The sequence below is a fragment of the Amphibalanus amphitrite genome, unplaced genomic scaffold (genome assembly GCF_019059575.1).
Source record: "Amphibalanus amphitrite isolate SeventyFive unplaced genomic scaffold, NRLGWU_Aamphi_draft 001609F_arrow, whole genome shotgun sequence".
In the NCBI taxonomy this organism is placed as follows: domain Eukaryota; kingdom Metazoa; phylum Arthropoda; class Thecostraca; order Balanomorpha; family Balanidae; genus Amphibalanus; species Amphibalanus amphitrite.
This window is the reverse complement of record NW_024883102.1, coordinates 23,637-51,589: the sequence shown is the minus strand read 5'-3', so window position 1 is coordinate 51,589 and position 27,953 is coordinate 23,637. Positions and strand designations below refer to the sequence as shown.

The 27,953-nt window shown below is 50.8% G+C and overlaps 2 protein-coding genes across 2 annotated transcripts; both read right to left on the bottom strand.

The window, feature by feature from the left end:
- On the bottom strand, positions 1–26,690 carry LOC122374129. The gene is made up of 3 exons (XM_043352708.1): positions 25,890–26,690; positions 710–1,124; positions 1–17 (listed from the first exon to the last, which is right to left on the bottom strand). The coding sequence occupies exons 1-3, from the start codon at positions 26,622–26,624 to the stop codon at positions 1–3; spliced, it is 1,167 nt and encodes a 388-aa protein (XP_043208643.1). The 5' UTR covers positions 26,625–26,690.
- LOC122374131 lies at positions 10,521–21,627 on the bottom strand. Its single transcript, XM_043352711.1, has 3 exons — positions 21,300–21,627; positions 11,747–11,872; positions 10,521–10,897 (listed from the first exon to the last, which is right to left on the bottom strand). Exons 1-3 carry the CDS (start codon positions 21,519–21,521, stop codon positions 10,745–10,747), a joined length of 501 nt encoding a protein of 166 aa, XP_043208646.1. The 5' UTR covers positions 21,522–21,627; the 3' UTR covers positions 10,521–10,744.
- Positions 26,691–27,953: the final 1,263 nt, after the last annotated feature.

The following is a 27,953-nucleotide window of genomic DNA, read 5'->3' as shown; positions in this document are numbered from 1 at the left end:
CTACGGATTGTGGTCGTCTGACCAGCAGCATGTCCTGGTCACATTCACTTGTTACGGTAGTAGCACTTGAGGAAGCAAAGTGCATCAACGACTTCGTCGCCGAGACTCGACCGCACTTTTGTGACGATATTCCCGACAGTGGAAAACACTCGTTCCGATTCAACGCTCGTAGGAACTATGCCCTTCAGCCAGTTGTAGGACAGCGCTACCATGCCTGTCCTTCCTGAGATAGGTAAATTTTCCAATTCTTTCCTTATGGCCTTCGTCATCATCAGAGAAGATTGCGAAAAGTTAATCCCAGACGGGCATGAACTGGTGCCTTGCTCTGGAGCTCTAACCTCATCTAGAGCTTGTTGAAGCATCGACTGAAGAGACGGCGCTGCTTCAGGATCATCAGCGTCCATCACTTCTGTATCTACACCTACTTCGGTATCATGCATCTGTTCTCCCAATCTTTCCATCATGTGGACAACTAAGTCCTGTGCTTCCTTGCGAGAGGCACTAGGAAAAATATCTTTCCAGTCTCTGTCTGCCGACATTTTGTTATGGAGCGATTGTAGGACTTTAGCCGCACGTGACTGTCTCTGTCGGATGCGCTGTTTCAACGCATCAGACAGTTTACATGCAATCGCGCAGTCCTCCTTGTCAAGCGCGCTTAACATAAACTTTAGAGCAGCTTCAGCCTCCAATAGTCCACTTTGTCTCCTGCATAGCGCTTCTGCTCCGAGTTTCATGATTCTCAGGCAGCGAATGAGCGCAGGTATGGCGGCGTATTCATAATCATCGATCATTTTCATACGTTTGTCTCCTATGTCAATGAGTGCTTTGTGGACAGCTGCTTTGAGGTTATCCAATCGTTCTAGCATGTCATACAAACTATTCCATCGGGTTTTACAGTCTAGCACTAGCATCAGTTCCTGCCCACGCTCCTCTCTGACGTATTTCTGAAGGACTTCATTTCGTACGGGCGATTTTCTAAACCAGCGGACAATGTTTCTAATGCTTTTAACGACTGGAGAGAGCGAACTATGTAGTTCGTGGTGACCAGTAGCACCAGTAGTGTTTTCTTCCACGTTGTCGTCCTCATCCTCGTCATCACCGTCGGATTCATCTGACGAGTTCACCTGCAAGGCGACAATATCCTTACCTTATTAATCTATATAAGATGTACTATTGAGCGCAGAATCCGCGCTCATACCGGGACCGAAGCGGGACAGGTCTGGTGTATCAGAGAGTGTACCGATAGTGTGCTGCGGAACAGTATCCCATCCAGGCGGCTGCTGTCTGGTGAACTTGGGTCAGCCGCCGCACGGAAGGCAACCGCCCCGGCCTCCCTCCCCGAGTGGGGGAGGGAGGCCGGAGAAGGGGAGCGATTCATGCAGTGGCAGCCCGCGCGGAGTTAGTGCGTCAGTGTCTACTGTGTATATTGGGATTATTTCTCCAGCAAAGTTTTGGGTTTGCTTGAAGTCCACTGATCACGGTGGCTGTTTGCAGGGAGCGGGCCCGGGCGGTGTCAGCAGATAGCTGTTCCCCTACACAGGCAGGCCACAGACATGGTGAAACGGTGTATTACTGTAATATGGCCGACCAGCCGGGGAAAGACCCCTTTCTGTAGGAATGCGATTAAAGAGGCTTCTGTGTTTTAACCCTATTAGTGGCAGGCTCCTGGCTACCCCCTATTAGTGGCAGGGGGGGCTGTTTACGACCCCCCCCCCCTTGATATCTCGAGATCTAACTGGCCGATTTTCAAAATTCAAACGGCATTCGATTTCGCTCAACGTGATCTACATTTCTAAAAAATAAAAATTAAAAAATGTCAAAAGTGGGGGGGGGGGTAGAGGGGGTAAAAACGGGCAAATTGCAGATGCATTTTAGACTGTTTATCACGGCCAGGTTTCTGAACCAATCTTAACGCAACTTTTGCCGATCGATAGAGAATGAACCAGGAATTCACATGGATCCTAAAAATATGCATTTTCAAAAATCATAGGCGGATACAGATAATTGAGATTGGGGGTACACAAAAAGTATAGTACATAAGGTTTTTGTTGGTACTGTTTCTAAAAAGGGTGGCAATGGTCTTGTTGTGTTACAATTTTCTTATGAGAAAACGACTACAATTGTATTAGTCATGCATAGGCGGTGTCAGGGCACCTATGTTGGGAGGTAAAACATAACCCCCCTTTTTGGACGCCTGGATCCGCCTATTATAGCAAAAACGTGTCAAAAGAGGATGCACAATAACTTTGTATATGTTATCACATGATACCTTTCATTCAATGTTCGTAAAACTGGTGTATACAGTTATAATACATCAGCATCGTGATCTTCGCCCCAAATGACTCGCTTCACGAATAGGACCCCCCAATTCCCAGCGCTCTGGAGCCGCCTGTTCTGTCTGGTCGTTCCGGGCCGACCGCTGGTTCTCTCTCCGACCTGCACACACTGAGTTCTCTGAGCCAACTGTATTACACAGCCCTATACACTTACATATATATACAAGGCTATATACGCCTCGCGCCGCGCACGTTCTAGAATTCTGCCGGCCACTCGCGCTCGGTCCGTGACGTCGTGTGACGTCACAACTACGCGGCTGCGCCGTACGCTTCCCGCGCGGCGGCCATACACGTTAACACAACACCTCCCCTCTCAAGAACAAAACAACCTTCTCAGAACAGTCACCAATACACACATCACTCAAACACGAAACCTCCCCTCCCCTCACGAGTATGAGCACGTGCCCCACCGTACTTGCAAACGTTGGGGCCTGTAACGCCTGCGGGTGCTCCGACGGGAGGCCATGGAGGTCACAGGGCTGGTCTCGGCGATAGGGCGACCCTCAGCTGACGTCGGCTGGGACAGATCCTCCTGTCGCTGTCGGGGTGAGCCAGCAGACTGCCGCTGATGAGGCTGCCGTCGAGACCGCTCCTGAAGAGGTGGTGACCGCGGCTCTTGAGGATGGTGCTGTTGCCCTGGCTGTGGCGACGACCGCTGCCGGTTCGGCGGCTGTTGTGGCTGTCGTCGTTCCTGTTGCGACTGCGGCTGCTGTCGCTGCTGTTGTACTGGAGACTCTGGCAACGGCGTGTGTGACGTCGTCCGCTGTTCAGTGATGAGAGGCCGGACAGGACGGAGAAAACGGCGGTTTCTCCAGTACAGCCGTCCGCTCGGGAGCCGAACGAGGAAGCTCCTGAAGCTGCCGACTCCGCAGATGACGCCAGTCCGGTCCCAGAGTCCAGTGTGGGCGTCTCGTATCAGGACTTGCTGACCCATCCGGAGGCTGGGCAGAGACCTAGCGGTAGAGTCGTACCTCTCTGCCGTTTTCAGCTTCTCTTCTGTTGCACGCGCGTCGCACTCATCGGCGAGCAGCTGCCAGCGCCGGTCGAACGCGCGGTGGTGGGCAGGAACCGTAGAACGGAGCGGGTGCCCGAAGAGAACTTGAGAAGCTGATCGGCCGTCGGAACGAGGCGCGTTCCGAAGCTCGAGCAGGCCTTCTGCGAACGAATCGCAGTCCAGGCGTCCGTCTGCTGTGGTCTTCTTGATCAGGCGTTTCACAGCTTTCACCGCTGCCTCAGCGTGACCGTTCGCTTGCGGGTAGTGGGGTGACGAGATCTGGTGCTTTACACCCCACTTCTCCAGGAAGCGTCTGGTGAGACCGGCAGTGAACTGTGGTCCACCATCAGTTCGGAGGACGACTGGAACGCCGGTGTAGCTGAACATCTCGCGTAGAGCTGTGATGAGATTCTTGGCAGTGGCTTGGTGTGACATGTCACTCACACACGGCCATCCGGAGAGACGATCCACGTAGACCAGGTAGGTACGCCCGGCGTACTGGAAGAAATCGGCGGATGCTGCCTCGAACACACGAGCTGGTGTCTGTTCCTGCAGGATAGGCTCTTTCTGCTGTGCCGTCTGGTGTGTGCGACACGCTGCACAGGTCTTGATGACGTTGGTGACGTCCTGGTTGATACCAGGCCAGTACACTGTCTGCCTTGCTCTCGTCTTCGTGCGGACTTCGCCCTGGTGTGACGCATGCAGGCTCTGCAGCACGTTCTTGCGGAGCGATCTTGGGATGACGAGTCGATGACCACAGATGACGTGACCGTCATCAACAGATAGCCGGTCTCTGACACACCAGTACGGGCGGACCTGAGCGTCGGTGTCAGCCTTCTGGTCCGGAAACCCATTCATGATGACGTCCTTCAGGGCTTGAAGCTCAGGATCGCGTTCAGAAGCTGCCCGTATCGCTGTCAGTGTGACGTCTTCAAACGGTGAGGGTCTTCCTCCGTCTTCGCCCTCAGCTTCAGCCACAATCCGTGTGACCAGACTTCCAATTTGCAGCGTCACGTCTTCATCAGATGAGCTGGGTGGATCCACAGGATGCCTGGAGAGGGCATCTGGGACGTGGTGCTGTGCTCCCTTGCGCCAGGCGGCGGTGAAGTTGTACGGCGTCAGCAGTTCTCGGAGTCGCTGCAGACGAGGGTTCTCGATGTCTTGCAGAGACTTCTTGTTGAGGATGGGGACCAAAGGACGGTGGTCCGTCAGCACCTCGAAGCTCTGCATCCCCTTGAGGTAGGTGGAACACTTCTTCGCCGCCCATGTCAGCGCCAGCAGCTCCACTTCAATCGTAGCGTAGCGAGACTCCGTCTCACTCAGGAAGCGGGAGCCGCACTGAATGAGCTTCCAGTGGCCCTGATCATCCTGCTGACGAAGGCAGAAACCGAGGCCCTTCAGTCTGGCGGCGTCGGTCTCCAGCACAGTTCGTCGTGTGGGATCAAAGAATCCCAACACTGGTGGTGACACCAGGCGCTTCTTCACGTTGTTGAAGGCGGCGGTGTGCTCTTCAGACCAGACCCATGCATTCTTCGGACGAAGAAGCTGTCGAAGAGGCTCAGCAGCTGCAGAGATCTCCGGCGAAAACGCGCCGAGCTGGTGTACGAGACCCAGGAACGACCGAAGGTCCGTGATGCACTCCGGCTGTGGGAACTCTGCGATCGCCCTCGTCTTTTTCTGGTCTGGTTTGTAGCCGTCCGCACTGATCTCATATCCGCAGAACTCGACGTGATCGGCGCCGAAGACGAACTTGTCGCCGTTCAACGTGATGTCGTTGTCGTTGCATCGCTGCAGGATCTTCCAGACGTGCTTGATGTGCTCGTTGTAGTCGTTGTCCCAGGCCAGGACGTCGTCCACCACCTTGCATGTTCGTGGGATGTCACCCAGGACTTGATCTCCACGCTGGTTGTAGACGTCGCCGCTGGAGATGAGGCCCATCACGGCGCGTCGGTAGCGGTAACGCCCCCAGGGCGTCATGAACGTCGTCAGGTCCTGGTCTTCTCGTCTTATCGGGACTTGGTGATAGCCGGCTTTGCTGTCTATCTTCGTGAAGAAGCGAGCGCCGATTTCGATTGATGCAACGGCGTCGTGGGTCCCTCGAACAGGATGTGTCGGCCTCTTCACAAACTTGTTCAGCTTGGTGAAGTCCACTGTGAGTCTGCATCCAGAGACTGATCCGTCCGCCGACCTCTTGGGGACTGGAACCAGTGGATGACACCATTCAGTCGGATGGTAGACCGGCTCTATGATGCCCTTCTCTTGGAGGTCATCGAGCTGCTTCTTGACTTCCTCACGCCAGCAGAACGGGATGTTCCGAGCCGCAGAGATGGCAAACGGAACGGAATCTTCTGTGAGCTCGATCTTCATTTCACCGCCCGACATCTCTCGAAGAGTAGAAGAGTCGAAGACTTTGGGGAAAGCCTTCTTCATTTCCTCCAGATGTTCGCGCCGCTCAGCAGCAGTCGGCACGCCATGGACTGTGGCCGCCGGGCTGCGTGGGATCCAGACGGGTGGCTGCCTGGACTCAGCCGCCGACGGCCCTGGTGGGTTGCCGTCTTCCTGGGCGGCTTCATCTCCTTTTGTTTCCTCTCGATCTTTGGAGCGCCCAGACGCGGTTGACCTCGTAGCTGGCTGGCGTTCCACCGCGCAAATCTGCTGCGGGAACGTGCTGGGCAGAATCCCCAGGCAGATGCAGTCGTGCCATGACAGAAGTGGGCCGTTCAGCTGTCTCACAACTGCAACTTCGACCGCACGGGTCACTTCTCCGAGCTGAAGCTTGACGCTACAGGTGCCCATGCAGTCCATCTCCTTGCCGTCTGCTCCAATGAGTCTGCTAGCTGCAGGCTGCAACGGCTGGAGTCCCATCTTCCTGGCAAATCTGGCAGATATTGCTGAAGTCTCGGCTCCAGTGTCTGGCGTCCACGTCGTGTCTTCTACGCTGCCATCTTGTCGATGCAGTTGTAGCAGGACTCTGGGCGAGGAACGAGCTGCTACGCCTCGAACGTGGATGTCTGGCAGGCGCTGGGACCTGCTGGCCGGCATGGAGTTCGACTTGCGGAGACGGATAGATGAAACTCGCCGCCTTGATTGTGACCGCCCTCGGCTGCGGCACATCGATGAGAAGTGGTCCTTACTTCCACACTTGAAACAGGTGCGTCCAGAGGCGGGGCACTGCTGGCCCTCTCGATGGGCGGCGGCACCACAGCGCGAGCACCGATCTCGGCTGCCGGCGCGGTTGGTGGGAGCGGCTGCACCCTGAGGTCGGGTCACTGAGCTCGCTCGCCCACCACGGCCGCCCTGACGCCGTCTCTGATACTCAGACATCTTCTGGAGACAGGAGGGTGTGCCAGCGATGGCTGATCTGCTGTTGGCTGCATTCTCTGCAGCTCGGCAGATGTCGGCGGCTGACTGTAGTGTGAGATCAGCCGTTTCGAGCAGGCGCCGTCGAGCTTCTTCGCTGCGGACGCCCACGACGAGTCGATCTCGCAGACGTTCGTCGACGCAGGCTGCGCAGAAATCGCAGAACGCGGCGATTTCTTTCAGTGAGCAGAAGAAATCGTCGAACGATTCTCCCGGCTGCTGAACTCTGGAGTCAAAGTCTCGCCGGTCCAGAATGACATTTCGCTGTCGGCGTAGAAAATGCTGCATCGCGGTGATGATATCTTGAATTGAAGCGTCTTCGTGAAGAGGTATGCTGAACCGGACGATCCGTGACCAGTCATCATCCAGCAGGGCAAACAGTGCTGCACGCTGCTGAGGTGGTGGCATGCTGTCCAGTCCAACCAGAAGACTGTAACCTTCAAACTTCGAGCGCCAGACCTCAAATTCCCTCAGCGACGCTGATGAGCTGAGCTGCGGGGCGGGCGTCCCCGCGGCCGGCAGGCGCGGCCCGGCGCGTGACCTCTCGGGGTCACCGGCCGGCCCCTCGGCGCCCGCGGGCCCCCGTGCGCCAGCCGGCGCGGCAAGGTCGCGGTCAAGGTCACCGCGCCCCGGCGCGGCACCGGTCGCTGCGCGGACGGGGCAGGGCGGCGGCACGCCGCCACCGGCCACGACACTCGTGCGGGGATGGTCCGTGTCACTGGGCCCAGCATCCGATGAACGGCCGGAAACTGCTGAATGAGCTGCCGTGCCGTCATTTTGATCATCGGTGGGATAATGTCGCCCGCTCTGACTGCTCGTAACGCACAGTTGCTCCAGTAGAGCCACAACGCGATCCTCACGGCGCTGAGATGCCTCCAGCTGCTGGGAGATCGCCGTCACCAGCAGCTGAATGTCCGTGGGCTTCGATTCCGCGGCGTCTGGCTGTCCGGGAGCGTCTCCTTCCATTACGAAGTCTTGCTGATGCAGTGTAAAACTCAGGTAGAGATAATGCAGATAGAGAGCCGAACCGACCGCGCCATGTTCTGTCTGGTCGTTCCGGGCCGACCGCTGGTTCTCTCTCCGACCTGCACACACTGAGTTCTCTGAGCCAACTGTATTACACAGCCCTATACACTTACATATATATACAAGGCTATATACGCCTCGCGCCGCGCACGTTCTAGAATTCTGCCGGCCACTCGCGCTCGGTCCGTGACGTCGTGTGACGTCACAACTACGCGGCTGCGCCGTACGCTTCCCGCGCGGCGGCCATACACGTTAACACAACACCGCCCCTGGTAAAGGTATGAACTTGAAATTTTCAGGGAATGTGCCCAATTTAGTTTTAGGAAAAGTCAGAAAATTTCAGCATCGTAGCTTCAGCGGTTTCGGAGATATTCTCGAAAAACCTGAGGGGTGGATAAAAACAACCCCCCCCCCCTGCCACTAATAGGGTTAAGGTGTGCCGTTACGTAGTTTCGGATCGTCCTTAAATTTCTCGCCCTCTTTGCTCTCACCGCAACGTTTTATAGAAAAACTCCTGATGTTTTTGGCCTTGCTCCTTGCTCTTAACCTTGCTCTTCCAGACCATGAGGCATGAGCACACTTTTTATTAACTTTAAATGGAAGTTTGCCATGTTTCTCAAAAATGCACGGGTAAAACCTGGTGTTAGCCGGTTTTTCCGCCAACCTGCGACTCTGGGCGCCCTCGGAGCCGGTCCCGTGGATCCCCTGGTCACGTGATGGCGCGACCCCAGCCGAACGGTCTCGCCTGGTCACACGGACCGCTCAGCCAATCAGAAGCCAGGGCCAAGGCCGCCCGGCCGGCGTGGGACTGGGCGGCGCGCGCGCGGGCCACTTGGTCGGCGAACGGCGACACTCAATGCACTCTGCCAGCTAAGCTAAGAAACAGCTAAGAAACATGACCTTGCCATGTTTCTCAAAAATGTTCATCTCACCTTAAAAAAAAATTAGTTCCTATCAAATAAGTATCGGAAGCACAAATCTCACCGGAAGTCTGAGGCGAACTATAAGCGAAAATGCCACAACTTCCCTATGGCCACCGCCATTCTGTCTGAACTAGACTTTTTGTTTCTCCAAACTACATGTATATGGTAACATAACATGTATGTGGTAACATAACGTATGTTACATATATATGGTATATGGTAACATATACCATATACACATATACCTACATATATATATATACCATATACATATACCTACATGTATATGGTAACATAACGTCAATGTGACATAACAATTCACATTTATTGGGCATGCGTCACGAATGCGTGCACCTCGGTATTACCGTTATGAAAGTTGCCCGAATCGGCGCTTAAGAACTTTGCAATTTGAAAATTTAACCCTCGCCCGTGGACGGCATTTCGCCATCCTTTCTAGTGGAGGGTGGGTGGGTGGGGGGGGGGGGGGGGGTTACGACCCCTTCTGCCGTTTCGAAACGCGTCGTCGTAGAGCTTAGCGGAAAAACACCGTATTGCTCTCGACGAGAGCTCGCGATTGCGCATATTACTTTTGACCATAGGTAAATATTTGACCTAGGTTTGGCAGGTTAAAGATCAAAGTTCGGGAAAATCGGCATTTTTAACTTTGCGCGCCGGTAGCGTCGCCGCTATGGCAGATATGGTCATGGAATTTTCACCATCGTATTTCTGGATGAATTTGGTGCATTTTGGTGTAAAGTTTGTCACATTTTACGCGATAACTTCCGGGGCAGAGCGCCCGGAAGCCGGCGGGGTCGCGTTCGCGCCCCGGGTGGTCGAAAATGCCGTCTGACAGTTGGGGTCGGAAATGTGATCTAACCTGTCGGCGACTTCTCCTTGACCCTGAGACGCTCATTAAACCGTGATTAAACCAAGTGCCCCAGCTTTATTTGGCCGTCAGATTCGAATTCAGGGCCAAAAATTACCGCCGGAAAGTCAAACTTCAAGAGGTCACCAGAGGTCACTGACCTGAACTAGACCTGACCTGACCTTGACCCTACATAGGTCAATGGAGGGTATGTCAGTGCCATGTCAGTCACTTTTGACCCAAACAATGCCAAAGTGTAACCGATATCATCGAAAAACTACGATTTCGTGCAAAATCGGCCTGACCTTGTTACCTTTGTGACGTCATAGCTCTGTTACCTGACCTGAACCGGTCATTTTTTCGCCAAAAGTTGCGCAAAGGATGGTCCATAAGGTAGCCGGAAAGCTGGCGCCACTACGTGCCGCCTTTTTTCGCTATTCGTGAAAAACCTCAGGAGGGTGCGGCCCTTTCAACGGGCGACAATTAAAATAAATATCACATAGTGCACCAATCTTCCTTTTCATCTTTTGCACAACCGTTTTAGGAATCCTCAATGCAAAAGATGTCGAAGCCGGAACCGTAGTCGGTCGGAGTGAACAGTTTTATTAGTAGTCGGAGTCATTCAAAATTTGTCGAAGCCCTGGGTGCTGATTAAACTCTCGCTGTCAATGAATTAGAGTTGACTAATTCATTGTTAGAGGAAATGACTGCAATAGAGGAATGACTGCATGCTAGTAGCACCTACGTCTAAAACGAAGCTTAACAGTTTTTTTTCAAATAATAAAACAAGACATGCCAGGAGTGTCAGCTATATATTTCTTCAAGTGAAGTCCTGGGGTATGTCGGATAAAAGGTTGAGTGATCAAGTCTATTCTCACTGTCACTGCACATAATCCAGCGATGCTATATACAAGTGCTGCTGATCATAGCACTCCTAGCTCGCACTAATAGTTGAGACGTTTCAAGTCCCCTGAATATCACATCACGAAAGAAAAAAATCAGGCATCAGCCTCTTGTCACTGAGTCACATTTGTACTAATATACATCTTGCACACTAATCACATGTAGGTAACATAAGTAAAATTTATAAACAAAACACTGTTCTTTAACATTAGATGACAAACAAACAGAACGGTTTAGTAGGTGTGACCGCCCGCTGCCTCGGAGCACTGCTCCAGCCGCTGCCTCATCGAGGCCACCATGGGCTCCGGAAGTAGCCGGGGCGGCGGCGGAGCTCCTCTCATTTCGCCAAGACGGCGGCCCAGAGCTCGTCCTGGTTGAGCTGCCGGGCCGGCTGGCGCAGCTCCTCCTCCAGCTCATGAACCACTAGAGACCACACATTTTCGATAGGGTTCAGGTCTGGGCTTATTGAGGGCCAGGGGATGGCACGAACCTGCGAACAAAACCATGTTTGTTACTCACTGTAACGTGATATAGGTTGACACATCGGTCATGACTATGAAGCTGTATGGTGCAACGAATAACACCTGTTGGAAAGTGTTTGATCATTACTGAGCAATTTTGTAAGGCATCTTAAGAACTTTTTAAATAATTGTTTAAGTTATCTCGATAAGTTTATAACAGGCGGGGACGAGGCGACCAGGGGCAAAGCGGCCTCCCGCACATAGCCGTAGGCCTCGCCTCCTCTAATTGGGATGCATTGCTGTTGGGGTGAAAATGAATAAACAGATAAATAAATAAACAGCATCTCAAGATTTTTTTTAAATAATGCCATCAGGTCACCGGTCACCTAGCTAAATCATACCACAACTTAAAGCCGCCCCACACTGGACCTCGCATGCGGGCTTTGAGTTTGCAGGTTTTGAGTTTGCGGGCATAATACTAACTCATAGAGTAATTAGACCGTACCCTCATGGTCACTTCATGAATGCTGTGAAGCCGGTACACCTTCAGAAAACTACATATAGTCGCAATAGCAGCATGAACGAACCAAAATTCGACTCCAACGAAAAACCCGCAAACCTCGTAGAGCTTGCAGACCTCGCAGCGAGGAAAATCGAAAGTTGACTCAAAATCAACTTTTGGAATGCGATGCAAGGTAGCTCGGAAGCTAAAAACATGCAGACTCGCTTGTTAGATAGTAGTGTGAATCGCTCAGCTAGATTGCATTATTTGATTTTGAAGAAACCCGAAAACCCAAAAACTCGCAACCCGCATGCGAGGTCCAGTGTGGGGCACCCTTTAGAGTTAGCAGCCATGATAGGTTTATGATGCCACTTACTGAGTCTGCGTGGTCTTCGAACCACTGCTTGACTGCCCTCGCTGTGTGGATAGGGGCGTTGTCTTGCATTAGAGTCCAGGGTCGCTCCTCGTCGGGGCGCATTTCCTCCACGGAGGGCAAAAACGCCTGCCGGAGTAGTGAAGACATATTTAACAACAATGAAAAATGCACATGTTCACAAGGGTATACAGTCAACTCAACCAGTGACAACTTAACCAACGTGGTTTGTGACAATGGAGCCAATGCGTTCAGCACACTGGTTGAGTTGTCACTGGTTGTCACTGGTTGTCACTGGTTGAGTTGTCACTGGTTGAGTTGTCACTGGTTGAGTTGTCACTGGTTGAGTTGTCACTGGTTGAGTTGTCACTGGTTGAGTTGTCAATGGTTGAGTTGTCACGGGTTCAGTTGTCACTGGTTCAGATGTCACTGGTTGAGTTGTCACTGATTGAAATGTCACTGGTTGAGTAGTTGTCACTGGTTTGACCTGCTTGAAATGCCACTGGTGGAATTGACATGGAACCGTTTGCAAGAGTGCGGGGAAGACGGCGTGCTGGGCAAAAACGATATCTACCTGGATATGACTTGTGCAATCGGACGTTTACTGGCATTTGACCTGTTACACAAAGACCATAAAACGTTTATCTTAGGTTTTGTCTCTTAGACACCCAGAGGGCAGGAAACCGCCAACCATTGTTCAGTTGGTTCGATTTTTTATGTGCTCTGATTTTGTCTCGCAAACTTTACAAGCATTCAACATGAACATAAAATGTTTGAGCTGTGGCTCTGGCGACATTAAGCGAGATAAAAAAATTACTCGCTATTATTATCAATCCTATCTTGAAGTAAATAGTTTGACACTTTTCTAATTTGAAAATGTTTGAAAAAGGCCTGCGGTCGAAATAAATATTACATTCTGTCAAGTAAAGTATATATTTGTACAGCATTAGTTTTGGTAATTATCGAGGAAAAAAGGTCATGTTTTTACATCTATATTACTATTTGAGGAGGGCGTAGTTTCTGTCTATTACGAAGGTCGCGACATGGTGCTACATAGCGCGGGTTACAGGTCACACCGTTGCACCTACCGCGCTGAAATTTGCGCAAGTTATAGAACAAGGATGGACAACGTGCCTTTGAGCGGTCTCGGCTCGATCGGATCGATAGCGAGCGCGTGGCGCGTGCCCAAAAAGTGCAAATTCGCGTCATAGACTTTACATGTATAAATCGGCTGGCAAAAACGGGCGAAAATGGCTAAATTTGCCCGACACGGGTCCGTTCCCCGTGCAATATCTCGGTAGCCGTGCGCCCGATCGGCACGGGGAAAACAGCATCGTGTAGAGAATCGAACGGGCAATCGAATAGTGTGCGGTGCAGGGGTGGCACGCGCCACGTGCAAGTGTGAGGGCAATTTCATTTCAAAAAGTGCCATTTCAAACGGATTTTGGATTTTATTTTATTTTCCCGTGACCATCAGACTGAGAGAGTTGAAACAACGTCAATTGCCAAGAGAAATGTACCGCCTCTCATGGAAAAATTGTGGACAGCTAATTGATCAAAAACAATGTGGAAAAATCGCTGAATTAAAATGGTATTTGTCCACAATGTGCCACTAAAAAGATACACGGGATTTGCTGCTTAACCTGATACGCTTGATAATTGAAAATGCTATCATTAGAAAGAGCATTCAATTCTCTCCAAGATCCAATCATCACGTTTGCATGACAAGCAACAGTATTCTTAAAAATATAAATGTTTTAAACCTCTGCAAAACGATTTTTAGCGAAAATTATCTACGCCTTTCATTTGTCTTAAAACTACGCACCTCAATTATAAAGCACATTTGACAGATTCTGAAGTGGAAAGCATGCTTATCAGACACGGGCACCTCGATGCGGTGGATATTTTTTCCACAAACCAAAACGTTTAGCCGTCAAAAAGCAATCGACCGAAATGGATAGATAACCCAACCGACACAAGAACAACCGAACACCCGCCGATCGAAAATATCCCTTTTCGCGTTGCGGAGCACGCGGGTCACCCTAGTCTAACTTACTATTCGAACAAAATCCGTCTGTGAGTCTGTCTGTGTGTCCGCACATCGTGTAGTGGGTTCAATTTGTTACGGCTACAGGGCAGACGGTATATCGTAGGGGGTTGAAATTTGCACACCTTCTAGGTGACAAAGCGGGTCAGCGCCTTTTCTAGGTTCCGACTCGCTGGGGTGCACGGTTCGCGCGTGGGGCGCGCTGGAAGAACGCCAATGAAATTTTGATCGGTTCGTAGATCTTCATTGAGAGCCGGGGTCGACAAACTTTGTGAGCTAAATGCATGCCGATCGGTGGCGGGTGCCTCGCATTGGCGGATGGGTAAGTTTTAATTTGAATAAAAAGTGGCGAAAAAATGTGTTGATTTTCGTTCAATGGAAGCAGTTTGTGATGCGAGTTTATAAATGCATCGTGTTTGCCGCAATGCGTAACATTGGTCACAGGGCGTCATTTTTGCCGCAAATCGCACAGTTTTGTCAAATATGGTCCGATATGGGTGCAATTTGGTGTCAAGATGCATGCTCAATCGCCGGGTGAAAATGCGCCGCGTTTGTCGCAATGCGCCACATACGCCACAAAGCGCCATTTCCCACAAATACGATTAAGCGTAATGGAATGGCACGAATAGGAGCAGGGCTGGGAACACTTTAAGTCTGATATTTTAGTACTGATTGGATCCAATTATTCCGTGACCTGACATGACCCAGTGATAGGTAGTGGTAGTTGTACGGGTAGTGGTAGTGGTAGTGGTAGGAGGTAGTGGTAGGAGGTAGTGGTAGAGCTGTAGGTGTAGTGGTAGTGGTAGTGGTAGGGGTAGTGGTAGTGGTAGTGGTAGGAGTAGTAGTAGGGGTAGGGGTAGTGGTAGGGGTAGTAGTAGGGGACAGGGGTAGTAGTAGGGGACAGGGGTAGTAGTAGGGGTAGTGGTAGGGTAGTGGTAGGGGAGGAGTATGGGTAGGAGTAGTGGTAGGGGTAGGGGTAGGGGTAGGGGTAGGGGTAGTGGTATAGGTAGTGGTAGGGGTAGTAGTAGGGGTAGTGGTAGGGTAGTGGTAGGGGTAGGAGTATGGGTAGGAGTAGTGGTAGGGGTAGGGGTAGGGGTAGTGGTAGGGGTAGGGGTAGGGGTAGGGGTAGGGGTAGGGGTAGTGGAAGGGGTAGTGGTAGGAGTAGGGGTAGTGGTGGAGACAAAAGCAGAACAGTGGCCCGGGCTGATCCCAGCGGACGAGAGGTGACCTTTGTGACCTGGCCTGACCCAAAGTGACCGGGGCTGACCCCTTTGACCCGTCTTGACCCCGTATCACCCAAATTTCATCCAACAACGCCCTCAGAACAGTTCTTTTTTAAATTCTCTTCACATTTCCGTCCATATCTATGCTTCTAGACGACACATCGACATGAATCAAACACCATTCGAAAGCAAATTGGCTGGTGCCGCAATTTTTCCTACCACGCAGCAAAGCAAGTGGCGCAGCCGCTTGTCTAACTTACTATTCTAACAGAATCCGTCTGTCTGTGAGTGTGTGTGTGTGTCCGCCACGCCGTGTAGTGGGTTCAATTTGTTACGGCTTCAGGGCAGACGGTACGACGTAGGGGGTTGAAATTTGCACACCTTCTAGGTGACAGAGCGGGTCAGCGCCTTTTCTAGGTTCCGACTCGCTGGGGTGCACGGTTGGCACGTGGCGCGCGCTGGAAGAACGCCAATGAAATTTTGATCGGTTCGTAGATCTTCATTGAGAGCCGGGGTCGACAAACTTTGTGGACTAAATGCATGCCGATCGGCGGCGGGTGCCTCGCATTGGCGGATGGGCAAGTTTTAATTTGAATAAAAAGTGGCGAGAGAATGTGTTGATTGTTGCTAAATGGGTGCAGTTTTTGATAGGTATTTACAAATGCACCGCGTTTGCCGCAATGCGTCACATTTGTCCCAAGGCTCCATCTTCGTCGCAAATCGCACAGTTTTGTCAAATATAGTCCGATATGGGTGCAATTTGGTGCCAAGATGCATGCTCAATCGCCGGGTGAAAATGCGCCGCGTTTGTCGCAATGCGCCACATATGCCACAAAGCGCCATTTCCGACAAATACGATTAAGCGTAATGGAATGGCACGAATAGGGGCAGGGCTGGGAACACTTTAAGTCTGATATTTTAGTACTGATTGGATCCAATTATTCTGTGACCTGACATGACCCGGCGGTGTTGGTAGGGGTAGTTGTACGGGTAGTGGTAGGGGTAGGGGTAGTGGTAGGGGTAGTGGTAGTGGTAGTGGTAGGGGTAGTGGTAGTGGTAGGGGTAGTGGTAGTAGTAGTGGTAGGGGTAGTAGTAGGGGTAGAAGTAGGCGTAGTGGTAGGGGTAGTAGTAGGGGTAGGGGTAGGGGTAGATGTAGTGGTAGGGGTAGGGGTGGGGGTAGTGGTAGGGGTAGTGGTAGGGGTAGTGGTAGGGGTAGTGGTAGGGGTAGTGGTAGGGGTAGTGGTAGGGGTAGGGGTAGTGGTGGAGGCAAAAGCAGAACAGTGGCCCGGGCTGATCCCAGCGGACGAGAGGTGACCTATGTGACCTGGCCTGACCCAAAGTGACCGGGGCTGACCCCTTTGACCCGTCTTGACCCCATATCACCCAAATTTCATCCAACAACGCCCTCAGTTCAGGGTGTTGCCAACAGTTCTTTTTAAATTCTCTTCACATTTCCGTCCATATCTATGCTTCTAGACGACACATCGACATGAATCAAACCAGGGGCGGATCCAGAAAATCTCCAAGGGAGGGGCCATTAGAAACCAGGAGGCCCCCCCCCATAATCCCACCTGTTGGAGGCCCCATCTTCCCACTTGTTGGGCCCCCCCCCCCCCCAAAAAAAAAACTGCGTCTATTGAGCTTATCTAGCTGTTCAGGCAACATCTCAACATCTGTGCAGGCTTGGAGGCCCTCTGTGCAGGTTAGGAGGCCCTGTAAAAGTGGTCATCTCTGTGAGTATAAGAGACCTCCAAGTTATGAAAAGCTTTACCAATCTTCTAACAAAGAAGTCTTCTCAGCTAGTCTTCTAAGAAATAACTAAGTGGGTAGGTTAAAAAAAAAAACTCATCGGATTTCGGCCACTTTATTTTCAGGAGGCCCCCTTTTGAGCTTTTTAACTTTTTAACTTTTTATTTTACTTTTGAAAAAAATCGGCCAAGGGGGGGGCCATGGCCCCCATGGCCCCCCCCCCTTGTATCCGCGCCTGAATCAAACACCATTCGAAAGCAAATTGGCTGGTGCCGCAATTTTTTCTACCACGCAGCAAAGCAAGTGGCGCAGCCGCTTGTCTAACTTACTATTCAAACAGAATCCGTCTGTGAGTCTGTCTGTGTGTCCGCACATCGTGTAGTGGGTTCAATTTGTTACGGCTACAGGGCAGACGGTACGACGTAGGGGGCTGAAAGTTGCACACCTTATAGGTGACAGAACGGGTCAGCGCCTTTTCTAGGTTCCGACTCGCTGGGGTGCACGGTTCGCGCGTGGGGCGCGCTGGAAGAACGCCAATGAAATTTTGATCGGTTCGTATATCTTCATTGAGAGCCGGGGTCGACAAACTTTGTGAGCTAAATGCATGCCGATCGGCGGCGGGTGCCTCGCATTGGCGGATAGGCAAGTTATTGATTTTAATAAATGGTGGCTAAAAATGTGTTGATTGTCGCTAAATGGGAACCGTTTGTAATAAGATTGTACAAATGAATCGCGTTTGCCGTAATGCGTCACATTGGTCACAGGGCGATATTTTTGCCGCAAATCGCACAGTTTTGTCAAATATGGTCCGATATGGGTGCAATTAGGTGCCAAGATGCATGGTAAATCGCCGGGTGAAAATGCGCCGCGTTTGTCGCAATGCGCCACATATGCCACAAAGCGCCATTTCCGACAAATACGATTAAGCGTAATGGAATGGCACGAATAGGGGCAGGGCTGGGAACACTTTAAGTCTGATATTTTAGTACTGATTGGATCCAATTATTATGTGACCTGACATGACCCGGCGGTGTTGGTAGGGGTAGGGGTAGGGGTAGGGGTAGGGGTAGTGGTAGGGGTAGGGGTAGTGGTAGGAGGGTAGTAGTAGGGGTAGTAGTAGTGGTAGGGGTAGTAGTAGGGGTAGTAGTAGGGGTAGTGGTAGGGGTAGTAGTAGGGGTAGTGGTAGGGGTAGTAGTAGGGGTAGTGGTAGGGGTAGTGGTAGGGGTAGTGGTAGGGGTAGGAGTATGGGTAGTAGTAGTGGTAGGGGTAGGGGTAGATGTAGGGGTAGATGTAGTGGTAGGGGTAGTGGTAGGGGTAGTGGTAGAGGTAGGGGTAGTGGTAGGGGTAGTGGTATAGGGGTAGGGGTAGGGGTAGTGGTGGAGGCAAAAGTAGAACAGTGGCCCGGGCTGATCCCATCGGACGAGAGGTGACCTATGTGACCTAGCCTGACCCAAGGTGACCGGGGCTAACCCCCTTGACCCGTCTTGACCCAGTATCACCCAAATTTCATCCAACAAAGCCCTCAGAACAGTTCTTTTTTAAATTCTCTTCACAGTTCCGTCCATATCTATGCTTCTAGACGACACATCGACTTGAATCGAACACCATTCGAAAGCAAATTGGCTGGTGCCGCAATTTTTCCTACCACGCAGCAAAGCAAGTGGCGCAGCCGCTTTTCTAACTTACTATTCAAACAGAATCCGTCTGTCTGTCTGTCTGTGAGTTTGTGTGTCCGCACATCGTGTAGTGGGTTCAATTTGTTACGGCTACAGGGCAGACGGTACGACGTAGGGGGCTGAACTTTGCACACCTTATAGGTGACAGAACGGGTCAGCGCCTTTTCTAGGTTCCGACTCGCTGGGGTGCACGGTTCGCGCGTGGGGCGCGCTGGAAGAACGCCAATGAAATTTTGATCGGTTCGTAGATCTTCATTGAGAGCCGGGGTCGACAAACTTTGTGAACTAAATGCATGCCGATCGGTGGCGGGTGCCTCGCATTGGCGGATGGGCAAGTTTTTAATTTGAATAAGAAGTGGCGAGAGAATGTGTTGATTTTCATTCAATGGGAACAGTTTATTATGCAAGTATAAAAATGCACCGAGTTTGCCGCAATGCGCCACAATTATCTCAGGGCGTCATTTTTGCCGCAAATCGCACAGTTTTGTCAAATATGGTCCGATATGGGTGCAACTTGGTGCAAAGATGCATGCTCAACCAACAGGTTCATGTGCGCCGCGTTTGCCGGAATGCGCAACAATCATCTCACGGCGTCATTTTTGCCGCAAATCGCACAGTTTTGACAAATATGGTCCGATATGGGTGCAATTTGGTGCAAAGATGCATGCTCAATCACCGGGTGAAAATGCACTACGTTTGCCGTAACACGCCACATTTGTCACAAAGCGCCATTTCCGACAAAATCGATATGAAAGGTAATGGAATGGCACGAACAAGAGCGGGGCTAGAAGATCTTTTAAATTCTGTTTTTTAAAAACATTTATTGGATCCAATTAGTATGTGACCTGACATGGCCCAGTGGTAGGTAGTGGTAGTGGTAGGGGTAGTGTTAGGGGTAGGAGGTAGGGGTAGGGGTAGGGGTAGGGGTAGGGGTAGTGGTAGGGGTAGGGGTAGTGGTAGGAGTAGTAGTAGGGGTAGGGGTAGTGGTAGGAGTAGTAGTAGGGGTAGGGGTAGTGGTAGGAGTAGTAGTAGGGGTAGGGGTAGGGGTAGGGGTAGGGGTAGTAGTAGTGGTAGGGGTAGTAGTAGGGGTAGTAGTAGGGGTAGTAGTAAGGGTAGTAGTAGGGGTAGTGGTAGGGGTAGTGGTAGGGGTAGGAGTATGGGTAGTAGTAATGGTAGGGGTAGGGGTAGTGGTAGTGGTAGATGCAGTGGTAGGGGTATGGGTAGGGGTACGGGTAGTGTTGGGGGCAGTGGTAGGGGTAGTGATAGGGGAAGGGGTAGTGGTGGAGGCAAAAGTTAAACAGTGGCCCGGGCTGATCCCATCGGACGAGAGGTGACCTTTGTGACCTGGCCTGACCCAAAGTGATCGGGGCTGACCCCTTTGACCCGTCTTGACCCCGTATCACCCAAATTTCATCCAACAACGCCCTCAGGACAGTTCTTTTTTAAAATTCTTTTCACATTTCCGTCCATATCTATGCTTCTAGACGACACATCGACATGAATCGAACACCATTCGAAAGCAAATTGGCTGGTGCCGCAATTTTTCCTACCACGCAGCAAAGCAAGTGGCGCAGCCGCTTGTCTATATTACTATTTGAGGAGGGTGCGTCTGTCCGTGACCGAGGTCCCGACTTGGTGGTGCTTTGCGTGGACTGCAGGCCAGACCGTTGCACCTAGCCCGGTGAAATTTGCACAACTCATAGATCAAGGATGCGCGACGTGCCTTTGAGGGGTCTCAGCTCGATCGGGTCGATAGGGAGCGCGTGGTGCGTGCTCAAAAAGTGCAAATTCGCGTCATAGACTTTACATGTATAAATCGGCGTGCGAAATCGGGCGAAAATGGCTAATTTTGGCCGACACGGGTCCAGTTCCCGTGCAATATCTTGGTGACCAGGGATCCGACCGGCACGGGGAAAACAGCATCGTGTACAGAATTGAACGGGCTATTGAATGGTGTGCAATGCAGAGGATAGCACGCGCCACGTGCACCGGAGAGGGCACTTTTATTTGAAAAATTGCGGTTTTTGAGGGATTTTGGAATTAATTTTATTTTTAGGTGACCGTTAAATGGAGCGAGTTGAATCAACGCCTATTTGCAAGAGAAAGGTACCGCCTCTCATATAAAAATTATGAAAAGCTGATTGATCCAAATCAAGGTGGTGCAAATCACAGGAGAAAATGGTGTTTGTCAATTTTGTGCCACTTTATTAATCACACGGGGTTTGCTGCATAACCTGATACCTTTGGCAATTGAATATGGTACCATTGGATAGAGCATTCAATTCTGTCCAATATTCACTCTTCATTTTTGCATAATTAGCAACAGTATCCTTAAAAATGTAAATGTTCCAAACCATTACATTGTCATTTTTAGCGAAATTCATCGATGGCCCTCAAAAGACTTCACGCCAGTTTTCGAATCATTCTAAAGTAGAACGCATGATAATACGACACGGGCACCTCGATGCGATGTATCTTTTTGTTTTCTTACAAAATGCTTGGCCGTCAAAAAGCAATCGAACGAAATGGATATTTACCAACCAAATCGACACAGACCAACCCACGGGTCAAAAAATCCCCCCTTAGCGTTGCGGAGCACGCGGGTAACCCTAGTTTTCTACTATTTAGGTATAAACATGTTCCTCGTACAAGCACTAACCTCAGTAAATAGTTTGACACGTTTAATCAATTAGACATGCTCTTTAATCGACATATTATCATTATATGCTGTCCCGATTAGTCATTATGGCCCGATATTATCATTATGCTGGCCCGATTAATCATCTGATACTACACTCTCGTCTTGACCTAGAAATGCAGAGACAACAGCAACAAATACCTAATAAAAGAAAAGTACGAACCTCCACCATGTGCCTGTCTTCCTCCTCCGTCGTCTTCCGTTTTCTTCCACACTTATCATAGCGCGCTTTCAAACCCCTTTCCCCTTCCTGCTCATAACGGTGTTTCCACCGTCTGGCAGTAGTTAGAGCTACACCGAGAATCTCTGCCGCCTGCTTGACAGAGTGACCTTGATCGAAAAGCAAGATGAGCCTGCCCTTGTCAAGATCACTGAGGTGTGCCATCACGCTCACGTTGACGTCTAGCCGCACACACTCCACGCGGGCTGCGGCCGCCTACTGCGGCTCTCCTTCCCCGGCTTTCCGCCCCACTCGGAACAGAAACAGCCAGGTCATGTCATTCCGTGACCCTCAAAGGATACTGTGTCGCATCACACTAATCGGTACACTCTCTGACACACCAGGCCTGCCCCGCCGTGGCCCAGCCTCGGTCCCGGTATGAGCGCGGATTCTGCGCTCAATAGTACATATATTAAGGGGTCATCCTGCTGTGTTGGCTCCTCGGATTATTTGTAGATGAAGATTTACGACCAGTGGCGTAGCCAGAGATCAGCGAAAGGGGGGGCCATGGTGCTCGAGGGGGCGACTTTTTCCCTTGAGAGGGGCGCCATTGTCAGCTAGTGACAGGGGTGTCAGGCTAAAATGTAACGTCATGTTCATGCATGATTTACTATAGGTGTTGCAAAATACATAAGAACCAGCTTTCGCTGATTTTCATAAAGTCCAATTAATGCAATTTGCAGCCTGGTGTTTTTTTTTATCAAAAAACCTTGATCTAGATGAATTTTTAGCATGATATAGGAAACGAGCTCAGGCTACGGACATTTTATTCTCAAAATACGCATCCATGCGAATTCGAAACGGTAAAATAACTATACGTTGATCGATAGGCAGAATCTTTATTCTTTGCAAAAAAAAAAAGAAAAATATACGGGCTCACTCACTGATCCGAAGTGACCTGTGGGCTGCAGCCTGTGGTCGACCGGGGTTGCCGTGTTTAGAATATCAGAGCGCACGTATGTAGGATACACGCTGCGACTTATTGCCTAAATTGGAATCAAGGAAAGACTTGAACAATTAAGACCATGAGATCCACCATGAGATCCCAACTCATTGTCATACCAGCAGCGACTGCAGTCAGAGGCGACCGAACGCTGACATACGTTCTGGATTTTTTCTCCACACATCCCCTTTACAATTCGATGTCTAGTGCGTGCAGCCCCTACTTCTGGACATGCATGACTGCCTCCAGTGACTGACTGCCACGCCTCCAGAGGGAAACAACTCCAAAAATAACAGTTTTTATTAAAATCGTTTTCTGCAATAGCTTTTGACTCAAGACAGTGACGACATTTATTTTGCCAGCATCGTATTCCTCTCGTCGAAACGCGTCGAATGAACTATACGTTGACCTTGAAACGTCATTTTGAAAATTTGACCTCAGGTCAAGATCATGACCTTGATGGACAGGGTCATGCTGCATATCACTCGATCCGTATCGTCGAGCTGAACACATCTGACGTGTTTTCACCGCTTTAGCAAGTCTCTATCAAAAGGTATAGCCAAAGAAATGCTGGTGACCGTTCATGACCTGAGATGACCTCAGGGGCACACAGAAGGGTCACAGGTGCATTTTATCGATTCAGTGTGTTATGTTTACCTATGTACCGATGTTTGAGAGGGTTTTGAACCACATTCGTCCAAAAGAGGCGCATTTCAATTTTCTCCAATTGACTTATACCTAATGGAGAAGTCGCAAAATTGACCTGACCTTAGGTCATGGATATCAAAAGTCCGAGATAAACATTTTATACATATTCTTAGTCTTATCAATCTCTGATAGTTTTAAAAGTGATCGTTCCGTCGGTGTGGCGTACGCTGGGGCGGCACCGCCCTGCTAGGCGGGGGCGGCATCACAATAATGGGGGGCAATGCGCTGGGGGCAGCACTTGCATTGAGGGGTGGCATTGTACGGTGAATGGGCGGCGTCGCATTGAGGGGCGGTATCGCAACGAGGGGTGGCACTATCGAGGCTGCCTTATAAGAAACGCTTGGCACATCCTAGCCCAGCTCGGCGCCGCCTGGCTGCTGCATCTTGAAAAGGGTCCTTGGTGTCGATGAGACAGCCCCATTGTAAAATAATTACCTACCTAGCGTCAGTGGTTTCGGCGGGGGGGGGGGGCGCTATCGATCTTGAATGGGGCGGGGCGACTCTGAAGTCTCCATTCAGATGGGCGTCAGTGACTACTGGAGGGCGCCAACGAACTCGGATAGGGCGAATGTGATCTTCAGAAGGGCACCGGGTGATCTAGAGGGGTGTAATGCTTAGATGGGGTCACTGCTGCCTTCAGTAGGGCGTCGGACGCTCTGAAGGGGCGCCATTGATCTCGGATGATTCGACTGTTATTTTCAGAGGGGCACCAGTGGTTTCAGAGGGGCGCCATTGATTTAGGATGGGGCGACTGAAGTCCCGGTTCAGGTGGGCGCCAGTGGCTGTTGAGGGGCGCCAGCGACCTTGGATTGATGGGGCGACTGTGATCTTTAGAGGGGCGTTGAGGGGCGCCATTGGGCATGGATGGGGCCGCTGTTGCCTTCAGCAGGACGCCGGACAGTCTAGAGGGGCGCCTTGAAATTGGGTGGGGGGACTGTAGTCTCAAGGGGCGTTGTCTCGGATGGGGCGAATAAACTCTAGAAGGGCGCCATTGGTTTCAAAGGGTTGCCATCGATCTTAACCCTCGCACGACCAGGCCATTTCTCATAACACGAACGACCAGGGGGGGGGTTGTTACGACCCCCCCCCCCTGGCGTTTCGAAACGGAAGGTCGTAGAGCTTAGCGGAAAAAACTTACGGATTGCTCTCAACGAGATCTCGCGATTGGTGGTATATTTTTTGGTCCTAGGTCAACATTTGACCTACTTTTGACCGGTCAAAGGTCAAATTTTCGGAAAAATAGACTTTTTTCAACTTTCGGCGGCGATTGCGGCAAAACGGTGGGAGATATCGACTTGAAACCTTCACTTTCGTGTTCCTTGATCAATTCTCTATCGTTTGGTATGTATTTCGTTTCCCTAGCTCTAAAAATGGCGCGTTGGGAGCGCCGGAAGTCGGCAAGGTCACAGTCGGCGGCAGAAATTCGAAAAATCAAAATTTAAATTTTTGAAATCTGATTGTATTTTTGGATTTGGGAGGTCCATTTGCTCCCTATAGAAGCTAATATTGCTGCATATTCCCATTGAGGTGACAAGAATTAGCAAAATAGTGGTTCGGGCGCTTTTCAAAAATAGTACCGGACGCTGTTCCTCTTGTGACGTCATAGCTCCGTGACCTGACCTGACCCGGTCAAATTTCTTATACCATATGATAGCCAATACTTGCCCCAACATGCATGGGAAGTTTCATCACGATCCATCAACCGATGTCCGTACCACCGGCAGGAAACCTAGGGCGTTGGCACTCAGTTTATGAAAATCCGGCCGGAGGCTGTACCTCTTATGACGTCATAACTCCGTGACCTGACATGACCCGATCAATTTTTTTCGGCAAAAGATGCGCAAAGGTTGCCCCAGAGGGTATTGAAAATTTCAGCCCGCTACGACAAGCCGTTTAGCGTGCACTTCGAAAAAACCTCAGGGGGGTTGATACAACCCCCCCGAGGCGTTCTAGGGTTAAGATGGGGCAGCTGTGATCTCCGTTTAGATGGGCGCCGGTGACTTTTGAGGGGCGCCAGCGACCTCGGATGAGGACGACTGTGATCTTCAGAAGCGCACCGGGCGCTCTGGAGGGGCGTCATTGGGCTTGAATGGGGCGACTTTAGTCTCAAGCGGGACGACTTCAGTCTCGAGGGGGGGGGGCGCTAGTGACTCTCTTGAGGGCGCTATTGATCTCGGATAGAGCGACTGTGATCTTGAGAAGAATGCGGGTGCTTTAGAGGGGCGCCAGTGGTTTCAGGGGGCGCCATCGACCTTGGATGGGGCCGAATGGGGCAGCTATGAACTTCAGAGGGGTGCAATTAACCTTAAATGGGGCGACTGTTCCGTTCTGGTGGGTGCCAGCGGCTTTCAGGGGCGCCATCGACCCTGGGGGTTCGGAATACCTATTCTGGTTTCCGGAGGTGCGCCCTTAAACATTGGGGGGCTCAGGTCCTATTTGGGGGTGCCCTGGAGAACATTGGGGTGTCCAGGCACCCCTAAAGAGATATTGAGTTCGATCCCTGCCTGCACATCGCTTTTTAATTCATGCTCCCTCTGTAAAACGGCATCAGCCTAGTCGGCGCTAAGTGGGGCGCCATCTGGGCGGCTGGGCGGAAAGGGGGGGGGGCCATGGCCCCCATGGCCCCCCCTGTCTACGCCACTGTTTACGACTCTTTATGCTTTAAGGAGAGTAATTGCGCGATGCGGATGAAACTGAGCTCGATGCTCTTAAGCCTTGTTCTCTGGGTGAAATGTTGTTTGTTCTTTGACTCTTATGAAGTGAAATCGCACAGTAAATGATACGAACTTTGGTGCACAATTTTCTACCATTTCGTCACTGTTATTCTATTTTCACGCTAGGTGCCTATATCAGATGTATGCATAATTGTATACTAAGCTCACCTGGTTAGGTCCACCACCACCACGGTCGTCATCTGCTTGTTCAGAGGTCTGCCCGGCGTCACCCGAGTACAGAGCGTCGACAACGGCGAGGTGAACACCGTGTGCGAAGCAGAGTTGGTGCTCACATGGCAGTGACTTCCCGAATTTCACCATCACCGAAGCTCCGTCGGTTGTGACGCAGGTGACGTGCTTACTGAGTTCAAGGCCAAATTCTGCCAGCTTGCCCTGCAGAAGATCCAGACATTTCTCTGCTGGCATCGATCCGTGACAACGCGCGACACCGAGACCCCACATGTTACCTTCGCAGTGGACAGTCACGCTCATATAGCGACGGTTTTTCAGGGACGTATACTCGTCGATCGTAAGTGAGAACCGTTTGCCATTTGACAATTCTTCGGCCAGCTTCGCCTTCACGTCACACTTCAGGCGAGCACAGTGTTTGAGGACACGCCGGCGGATCGTGTTGTGATGGGTTGGAAGGTTTTTATATCCTTTAGCAGCCAAAAGTCCGCGTAGGTCCGGTGAGGTACAGAAAACTGTAAAAGGTATCCCATCTCTCGCGCACATTCTAGCTAGGATAGCATCCAGGTCGTCGTCCGTTTTGGAAACATAGTAGCAATCTAAGGTCTTCATTCCTTTTAGATGCGGTGCCGTGGTTTTAGCGCTCTCACCTTGACCTTCGCCGGACACGTTTTGCGGCGTCTCTCCGGATCGGGATGGTCCAGCAACACTCATACCACCATGCTTGCTCCTGAGGTGGACGTGAAGTCCTTTGGTGGAACCTCCAGATATTTTCAGTACCTTTTTTACAAAGACGACACTTTGCTGTGTGGCCATCTTGACTTCTTAGATAATGTTCCCACACCGCACTGCCTTTAAATTCAGCAAAATCCGACATTTTGGCAAAGTTAGCTATAGCTTATCACAAAGGCACGTAATTAATAATTATTCACTAACGGTAACCATGCCCAGGGCGCCCGGCCAGCCTCATGGATCGTCCAGCCACGGGGCACTGACAGTAACTGAGCCACCAGACGTGCTCCCACAGTCACACAGAGAAGACGGCCGACCTCTTCCCACTCGATGGACTCGAATTCGATAGTCGGCATAGTATGTCATCGTGCAAAATGATCTGTTAAACCGAGTACGCGAGGGACGTCGCGGGGAGCGAGAGATGAGCCGAGAGAGAGCTCGTCTCTCGCCACATTGTGAAGGCTGAGACGGTGTGAAACAATGGCAATTAGGTATATATGTAACCAATACTTGTGCATAACGACTTTGCGCGGCGTAAGTAAGATCTTTGGACATAAAACTGCACTGTAATGCGTTGTTACTCACTTACCTTTTTTTACATACCTACTATCAGCTACACTTTATGAACGATGTTTCTGTACGGAAAATATCGGGATCCCGAAATCCCGATGCTTCTAATCCCGAGATTCGGGATTAATACAATCCCGGGATCCCGGGATCCCGATCCCGGGATTATCAGCCCTAGGCGCCACCCTGTCCAACGAGAGGCGACGTCGTAGGGGAGAGTGGGGTAATTTGGCCGCTTTTTTTAGAAAACGATGTAACTAAAAATCGACAACACATTTCTGCATTTTCTCAACGCGGACAGGTGTGGCATACATTTTACTTTCTTGGACAGTAAACTTGAAATGATTAAGTAACTACTGATATTGAAATTGTGGCGGATTACAAAGGTCTGCAAAGCGGCCAAATTGCCCCACTAGCAGGGTTATTTGGCCGGGGGTGTGGGGCAATTTGGCCGGTGTTAGTTTGAGGCCATGATTTTTGTTATAGGCGAGTCAGCTTCACATTCAGCAATGACGCGTGTCCTACGACGCATTTGAAGCATTTTGGAGGTTGACTCACCCGTCACAGGGGTCGAAAATAGTCAAAATAGCGGCTCTAGATGCGATGACAGTTTTTTACGAATAACTTTTGAAGTAATCAAGTTAGGACAAAACAAAAAACACCATCGTAATTCTCTCGTCATTCCGCATCGAAACATGTATGTGTTGACCTCGAGAGGTCAAGGTCAAGATCAAGGTTGGCTTC

Coding starts and splice junctions, on each gene's coding strand:
- LOC122374129 (XM_043352708.1), bottom strand. CDS start 26,624: ATGAGTGTTGCTGGACCATCCCGATCCGGAGAGACGCCGCAAAACGTG. Junction 1,125..25,889: donor GTGGTGGTGGACCTAACCAG/GTGAGCTTAGTA, acceptor GTCGCCTTGCAG/GTGAACTCGTCAGATGAATC.
- LOC122374131 (XM_043352711.1), bottom strand. CDS start 21,521: ATGGCACACCTCAGTGATCTTGACAAGGGCAGGCTCATCTTGCTTTTC. Junction 11,873..21,299: donor AAGACAGGCACATGGTGGAG/GTTCGTACTTTT, acceptor CTACTCCGGCAG/GCGTTTTTGCCCTCCGTGGA. Junction 10,898..11,746: donor TCGAAGACCACGCAGACTCA/GTAAGTGGCATC, acceptor TTTTGTTCGCAG/GTTCGTGCCATCCCCTGGCC.